The sequence below is a fragment of the Hoplias malabaricus genome, chromosome 15, assembly GCF_029633855.1.
Source record: "Hoplias malabaricus isolate fHopMal1 chromosome 15, fHopMal1.hap1, whole genome shotgun sequence".
NCBI classification, from domain to species: domain Eukaryota; kingdom Metazoa; phylum Chordata; class Actinopteri; order Characiformes; family Erythrinidae; genus Hoplias; species Hoplias malabaricus.
Genome location: NC_089814.1, coordinates 13,479,248 through 13,487,895, shown reverse-complemented (window position 1 = coordinate 13,487,895; position 8,648 = coordinate 13,479,248). Strand labels below are relative to the sequence as shown.

The window sequence follows — 8,648 nt, the reverse complement described above, 5'->3', positions numbered from 1 at the left end:
GGCATTTGAAATCTGCTTATAACATGCTTCGCACAAAAACAGCAACTTTCTCATCCTTTTTCTTGGGAGGCTTTGAGATTGTGCTTTGTTCAATTCCTGTGACTTTGCTGATGTGAAGATATTGCTGTGTTTGATGTTTCCTGGATGAAATACACCCAAACACGTGGTAGGAAAGTGATGTTCTTCCTCTATTGTGCTCAGATGGTAGACAGGCTGAGACTGCACTGCTTTGTTCTCTCTGACCAGTCACCCATTGCCTTTCATCTTGGGTTCTAGCTCACAAGACACTGTCCCCCATCATTATTGTACTGGCCATTGGCTGTAAGTGCCCAGGTGCAGTGGAGACTCCAAATCAAAAGAGCATCTTGTTACAATATTGTGAGCAAGTGTATATTTCTCAGATTTTGATGCCATATAATCACTTGGTGAACCTGTTGAGTTGCAAATACATTTCCCATTATTCCAGAAGCACTGTCACTACTCAACTATGGGAGCAAACACTGCCTTTAAAGTCATCAAGGGATCTGAGTAATCAATCTGCATAATGCCATTCATGGCAGGTGCCGTTTGATGAATACAATGATGAACTAAGCCTTATTATATTCTCCCTCCGCTTCTCTTCGTTCTCCTCCTCTCCACCTGGGCCTTCTCTTTTCCTTTTATCCAAGTCTTGTGTGTTCATTAATTCTAGTAACACTAAATACACAAGATACAAAATAATCTACAGTGCATCAGACAGAATTATTATAAATCAGTTTATCAGTGTAATTTAATATTATTTTGTGGGAAGAAATACATGCAATGTATTTATAGCATTGTAGAACAGCACCGTTATAATAATTATTTAATTTATGAAAAGTATATATCAAAAATAAACAACAGATTTAAAAAGGAAAAGTTAGGACCCGGAAGTAGTCTCTGGGAAGTGTGTTTCTTTGGATTTGAACAGGAAGTAAAAATCTAATGTGGCTAAAAAACGTTAGTCACTCGAAAGCTTTTTCACAAAAGAGATAAAATCATATATAAATTCATACACAACCAAAAAGAGAGAAGTCAAGCATGCAAGAGTTTTCAGAGAAGAGGAGCAGAATCCAAGGCTTGAACTTTAGCAGCAAACTGAAGTACATTCTTCTCAACCTCTGCATTCAGCTCCCTCTGAGACGCCCTAGGATTCTTCTTCACAAAGTCAGCAACACGTTCAATGCATTCTTTCTGTGGACATAATTAATTAATTGTAAACAAGGATTTTTGTGTGCCATTATAAAACAAATGAAAATGAATGTCACTACTGTTAGCTACTGTACATGCATTAGCTTAAAATATGGTTTGTAATATCTATAATTTTCAAAACATATACAACACTGCCCTCTGTCTATTATTCTACATCATCTGTTTGATTGCCAAAGTTCATAAACAGCCAATGGACGAACTAAAAATCCACCCCAGAGCTTTGTCATACCCCAGATTCTCCAACCTCCCTGGTGTGTTTAGGAACACTGATAACATCATAGTTTTTTAACTGAATTGTATTTTGTAAACAATATATTGAAAATATAATATTAGACCCAAAACTTTTGAACAAGTTACACCCCTTTACGGAAACATTGCATAAAGTCCTTGCTGACTGGAAATCTATAATAACAATAAAACAGCTTCCTTTTTCAGTGTTTCTGAACTAACTGAGCTATTTATAAATAATGGGGGATGGTGGAGGGAAGCAGAGATATTGGTTAATATTATTTTTTTCTAGCCACTTTTTTACCGTTTTAATCAAATCACATTAAATATCTAGTGGCAGGGAAAGGCAATAATAAAATTACTTAATACAAGAATGTTGCCCTTTGGAATGTGAATGATAAACTAACTGGTTAACAAAATGGTTAACCACTCCCAATTTTGATTGGAGATTCCCTTTAATCCCGTGAAGAGCACAAATTACACGATTATAAAGTAAAACCTACCCTGTAAGCATCCACTTTGTCTTGCCCAGAGAATCTGTGCAGGATTTCTTTTGCCACATGCATGCCAGTAACAGCAGTGAGGAAATTTTTGCACTCCACACTGTCAGTCTTAAGCCAGCCAAGTAGAGCCAACTGCATAAAACAGAAAACATACTAGCTGAAATAGTCCTCTAAACCAGAACAGAGAGGCAAAGGTCTGAATGGCGCTCTTTGTGGGGAATTTGTTAGACGTGAATAAGTGAAGTGAGAGTGAATGTGTGTGTGTGAATGTTCCATGAGTGTTTGGATGAAACAGTACTTAAAATTTGCAGGATTTCTTTTAAGTTGAGATGGGTATATTTAAATACCTTTTTATACCTTTTTAAGACATTTTATGGGCGGTAGTGTCGCAGTCACACAGCTCCAGGGGCCTGGAGGTTGTGGGTTCGATTCCAGCTCCGGGTGACTGTCTGTGAGGACTTGGTGTGTTCTCCCCATGTCCGCGTGGGTTTCCTCCGGGTGCTCCGGTTTCCTCCCACAGTCCAAAAACACACGTTGCAGGTGGATTGGCGACTCGAAAATGTCCGTAGGTGTGAGTGAATGTGTGTGTGTCTGTGTTGCCCTGTGGAGGACTGGCGCCCCCTCCAGGGTGTATTCCCGCCTTGCGCCCGATGATTCCAGGTAGGCTCTGGAGCCCCCGCGACCCTAAATTGGATAAGCGGTTACAGATAATGGATGGATGGATGGATGAAGACATTTTATACAATATTAAAATAATTATGATTTTACTACAGAGAACCTGTTTTTGGTACTATAAAGAACCTTTTACGCTGGTGTTAGTATGTTAGTCAAATATAGGGTACCAGACGTCCTCTTTTACCCGGACATGTCCTCTTTTTTAGACTTAAAAAAACGTCGGGGCGGAATTTCACAAACGTCCGGGATTTTGTTTTTCTAGAGCTTACATAGAACTTGGAGAAGCGTTTCGTTCACAAACTAGTCCCGATTGGTTCGTTTGAGTGAGAAGGGGGCGTGGTGAAGTAGCCTAAAATCTTCTGATTGGACGGTCTGACTGTAGAGCTACCGTCATTGGTCGATAACCTTTTCTGTAAACATTTGATTGGTCAGTCTGCACGTCAGTAGTCCTTGTTTACGTCAGGCAAAGCTCATGTACCTACCCTCATCTCGAGCAGCTATGCCGAAATAAAGGTGTAAAAGACCTAAAGGCACACATAGGTTCAGCTAAGCATACCCCCACCCCGGAGACGTGTCCTCTTTTTCACCATCTCAGATCTGGTCACCCTAGTCAAATATGAGTAAAATACCACCCTACTTTATTTTTATGTATTTCAATTATAATGGTACCTGACATTTAATTTGCAGATTCTCTGCATCTAAATCAGATATTAATATCACACAACCAATTTTGGGACTACTTTAAAAGTTGCTTGTAAAGCGCATAAAACATATATCTTAATTTGTGTAAACGTCCTGTTTGCAGTTTTATTAATTATTAACCACGTTTATCCTACCTGAATACACCATGTAATAAACAAAAAATAAAACCAACATTTTTTATAAAACAGATTGAAAAGATACAGCAGTATATTCTTGTATTTCTCAATCATAAGGAAACAGCAGTATAAACCTGTAGTGTGTAGTGTTTGTTCTGACCTGCTGAATTAACTGAGAGTCTGACATCTCGCTGCTGGAGCTGCATTTCCTCGCATCCGCCATAATTTACAAAAAGCTTTAGGAGAATAAAGAGCGTTAATATTACTATAGTATTATAGCCAAGTATTAGCTCTCATACAGCCACAATGAGAATGAAAACATTTAAAAATATAGGACTTTTTGGGTATGAAATCCTTGCTTCGTCTTTCTTCCTGTTTACATAGCCCGAGGATTTTGTTTCTTCAGTGTCTCTCAGACTGTACCGCCCTCTAGTGGCTCAGTCTGGAAAGTACTCCTGTAGTTTCGATATTTCGGTGAATCCACCGATTTATACAACCCCCAATTAAGGACACTGCTTGTATAATCTCCTGATGAAATGAAATGGAAGATTCTCAAGCAACTGCACACAAGCATGGGATCAACACATTGATGGGTGCTGTCTGTGCAAAACATCCAACAGCTGGGTGTTCCTGCCTTGTACCCAGGGTTTCCAAACAGGCTCCAGAGCCACCGTGACCCTAAACTGGATATACAGTTACATACAATAAACAAATGAATGAATAAATGAACACAGGTATACAGAGATACTTCAACGTGTTGTAATTCTTTATTTTGCTTATAATACATGAACATTATGAGTCAAGTTTTACTGTGCCATTGTTCATAACCCAACAACAGCTGTCATAAACCCACATAAATGGCTCATATTCAACTCGCTCCATTTCAGGATCACAGACAAATATGTCTATAAAGGTTTATTATAGTCTTATTTGTTTTGATAGCCGGTGTTGACAGTTTCAGCCACTTTTATCTATATCACTGTTGCTTGTTGGTGTAGAAACAAGAATTCTGTAAACTTGCTTTCTGAAGATTTCTTTTCATCGCTGTCTTACAGTGCAAGTATTTATAAGCTGTCAGTTAACAGTGGCACAGTCACACAGCTGCGGGGTGCTGAGGTTGTGTGTTTGAGCCCTGCCTTGGGCAGCTGTCTGTGAGGAGTTTGGTGTGTTCTGCCTCTGTCTGCCTGGGTTGCCTCAGAGTGCTCTGGCTTCTTCCCACAGTCCAAAAACACACTTTGGTAAGTGGACTGTTCATGCAATGTGTCTGCAGGTGTGAGTGAATGTGTGTGCATGTGATGCCTTGTGATGGACAGGTGTGTTCCTGCCATATGCTCAGTTATTCAAGGTAAGCTCTGGACCAACTGCGACCTTGAACTGGATAAATGGTTACAGAATGAAGCTGCCAGTGAATAACAGAGCTTCATTCTCTATTCAGCTACTTTGTACAGTTATGATGGTCACTGTTGGTCATCAAGGTCTGATATATTACATAACACAGAGGAAATATGATGTTATATGGACCTGATACTGAAAAGAGACAATATACAGACAGAAACTCTGATATTCATTTAATTTCATGAACACGATTACTTAATACTGCATTTGGTTCCTCGTTCTTTTAAGAGTCAATAAAAGGATGCTCTATTACTGGCACCTACTGTCTGCTTTTCAAATCAATGAAAGTTTATTAGAGCCAGTTGGTCAGCTGTCCGCCTTGGGTGTGCTGAAGAGTCCTAGCTGTTTTGTGTTCACATCTCTGAGCTGTTCCAGCTGCCTCTGGGCACGGCGGCAGAGGTATTCTATGTGCATGACATCTGTCTTCTTAATGGCAGCGTTTGCCCGAAACTCTTCCCGAATCCTTGGTACAAAGCCTGGCTTGGCTTTTCCAGCGCGGAGAAACTGACGGTAAAGAGATAAAACCTGTTTCTGTAACTTACTGTGACGCACCATAGCAATAATGTACGCAGGACCGTGGGATGAATAAACTGGAAAAAATAGAGCAAAAACAAGCACAAATTATAAAGGCACAATGATTTTTTTTAATCATACTGTATTGGCAACAGATTGTTTAATTAATTAGTGGGAGTGAGTCTGAAAAATACAGAGGCCCTAACTTGACAAACTAGAAAAAAGGCTTTAAACATTCCCTCAGTTTAATATTAATTGATTTGTTTAATGATTAATATTTTGTGCTCACTTCATCCTGATTAATGTGGTGGTGGGTCCAGAACCTACACAGAATCACCCTGGTAAGACACACACAACCTGAGGTACACAACCTGAATGGTGCACCAGTATATCGCAGGGCAAATTACACTCACCAAGACACTCATAAACACACAGCTGTGTCCATGCTCACACAGTTTATCCACATACCAATATGTGTTTTTGGAATGTGGAACGAAATAAGAGCAAAGAGGGGAATCACAGACACAGGAAGAACACAGAAATCTATTTACTGAGTGTCCCAAGGTGTGCGTCGAAACCAGGAGCCCAAGACCCTAAAGCTGTGTAGCAACAACATTACCTACATTGCCACCGCGTTGCCCAATGTAACATTCATTCATTATCTGTAACCCTTATCCAGTTCAGGGTCGTGGTGGGTCCAGAGCCTACCTGGAATCATTGGGCGCAAGGCAGGAATACACCCTGGAGGGAGCGCCAGTCCTTCACAGGGCAACACAGACACACACATTCACACTTTTGAGTCGCCAATCCACCTACCAACGTGTGTTTTTGGACTGTGGGAGGAAACCGGAGCACCCGGAGGAAACCCACACGGACACGGGGAGAACACACCAATTACTCACAGTCAGTCACCCGGAGCAGGAACTGAACCCACAACCTCCAGGCCCCTGGAGCTGTGTGACTGCGACACTACCTGCTGCGCCACCGTGCCGCCCCCCAATGTAACAATTTAACATAATTAATTATTAATAAATCATTTACTGAATTTAATCATGTTCCTTCAATTTAATTAACCATTTCCTGTATAAAAAATAATTAATCCCTGAATACTTAATTAATTTATTTTGACTACACAGAGGAAAGATGTTATTATATTGTGGAAAATTATCAATAAACTGAGAGAACTATTTGTTAAATTTTAAAAATCTCTAGGAATACTTGAACCAAAGTGTCTCACCTCTCTGACAGATGACCACTGAGGGCAATGTTGGAGGTCCACTAGGCGTTTTCTGGGTGGACCACTGATGATTAAACAGATTTTTAGACAAAATGCCACATTTTAGCACTTTTCCATTCACAGTCCAATTTACAATTTTTTCCTTCGTTAGGTTCTTCTGTTATTCTTTATAAATAAGATTAGTAAATAATTTTAATCCAGTACAGTCTAATAATAATCATTTTATATCAGGTTTAGACTCTCATAGTTGTTGGTAATATTTGTATTAGTTTATTTTCCAAAATAAAAGTCTCTGTGAATTTAAAATCTGTTTGAGGAGATTATAAATGAGTTATATCCTGTACAGGACAGTAATCTGAGTGGTCCGATGGTGGACCAGCACTGGTCTATAGTCTGTGGTGTGCCAGTCTGGACCGATATATGCTCGCTGTCTGGGCTCATAGCAGACCCTCAGACATTTTAACACTTAATGAATGATACTAGTCCTAAATGAATTCAAGATTAACCGGTTAACCCTTGCTGTTCTTTCAAAAATATCCACTATAATAGCACAACTCAGCTCATGACTAGACACTTGTCAAAGTAGGGTTTCTCGACTCATCACATTTACCTGTTAATCTCCGGGAGAGCGGGTATTTTTCCCCGTGTCACTGACACCCATAAAAACGAATATACTCAAAAGTCATTCTGATTTTTGATAAGTTACTGTTTTTCTCCGACTTCTCGGTCTGTGTTCATCATTGACCTTCTTTCTGTTTCCTTCGCAGCTGCTACGCTGCAGCGCCCCCTAGAGAGGTGACTGTACAAGTGAACACTAGACTTTATAAACAGATTAGCCATAACGCTAAAATTACCTTTTCTGTACACGTATATTCCATTTTTACCCATCTATTACCCATAAAGTGTACTGAAATGAATACAATACACAATGTAAATCCTAAATTATAGTCTCATTCCAATCACAGCAATTACACAGTGTATTTGATTTTTTAAAATAGCAGAATTATGGTTGTTGCATTAGTGAATTATAAGTAATTTATTGACACAGATGGAAAGTTTCATGGCAGAAAACTTAAGTAAGCCAAACACAACACACAAAAGTGAAACATTCTCTTTTATTTAGAAAATAAATCCATCATCCGTTGCAAACAGGTTATCTGAGAGTTTTACGTTATAACTTATAATCTTTGAGATATTTTACCTTTAAGATAGAACCAAGCCTACAGTGTAATATGAAGAACAATTGTAGATGTTTGAACCGGAAGGTTAAAGGAAATGTATTTTCCTGACCAACAGGCCTATTTAATGCAGATACAACTTTAGGCAAGTTATAGTATTTCACTGTATGCTAAAGTCAAAGGTAGCACTGACAAGCCATTCCTGAGCTCTGTGATGTCTAGATTGCATATATGATTTACATTGATCATTATTGCACCAACTGAACCACGGGAAAACCCCATGTGATGGTAATTTGTACACATTCTCCATTTTCTTCACACAAACTACATCTAATCTTACTCATAGAGCAAGCTGGGATATAACTTATTATATTTGTTGTTAAATAGATTACTGGCTACCACATTACCCTGTTCACAGTAATACAAGAATAAAGGCACCTGATTAGTATTATCTTATATATGGCATGAGGCTTACTGAAACAGAATACTTCAATGTATTCTAACATATATCCATACAGGAAACAGTAACCTGAGCCTATATTACATATAACTGGAGCTCCTAAATAAAGTTACTTATATTTTGGTTACAGAGGAGCAGCAGGCTCAAATTGATCCACAAATCCTTAACATGGCAGAGTTAGTGAATCCTTAAAAGAAATCATTTCAGGTGTGGACATAGGGTTCTTCCATTTGTCTCTTTGTTTCTACACACATAACTTTACTGCATTTCATCACAACCACCACACAGCTAAAATCAGACAGTCTTTATGACTAATGCAAGCACGCTATGATGTTAGAAAATCACATTCGCTATGCGTGCTGTTTTAAAGATGAATGAGATTTAGCCAATCAGTATAATTCATTATAAAGT

The 8,648-nt window shown here is 38.9% G+C and overlaps 1 protein-coding gene across 1 annotated transcript; it reads right to left on the bottom strand.

Moving 5' to 3' along the window:
- Positions 1 to 4,231: 4,231 nt before the first annotated feature.
- On the bottom strand, positions 4,232 to 7,376 carry sdhaf1 (succinate dehydrogenase complex assembly factor 1). The gene is made up of 3 exons (XM_066645831.1): positions 7,210 to 7,376; positions 6,600 to 6,663; positions 4,232 to 5,439 (listed from the first exon to the last, which is right to left on the bottom strand). Exon 3 carries the CDS (start codon positions 5,402 to 5,404, stop codon positions 5,156 to 5,158), a length of 249 nt encoding a protein of 82 aa, XP_066501928.1. The 5' UTR covers positions 5,405 to 5,439; positions 6,600 to 6,663; positions 7,210 to 7,376; the 3' UTR covers positions 4,232 to 5,155.
- Positions 7,377 to 8,648: the final 1,272 nt, after the last annotated feature.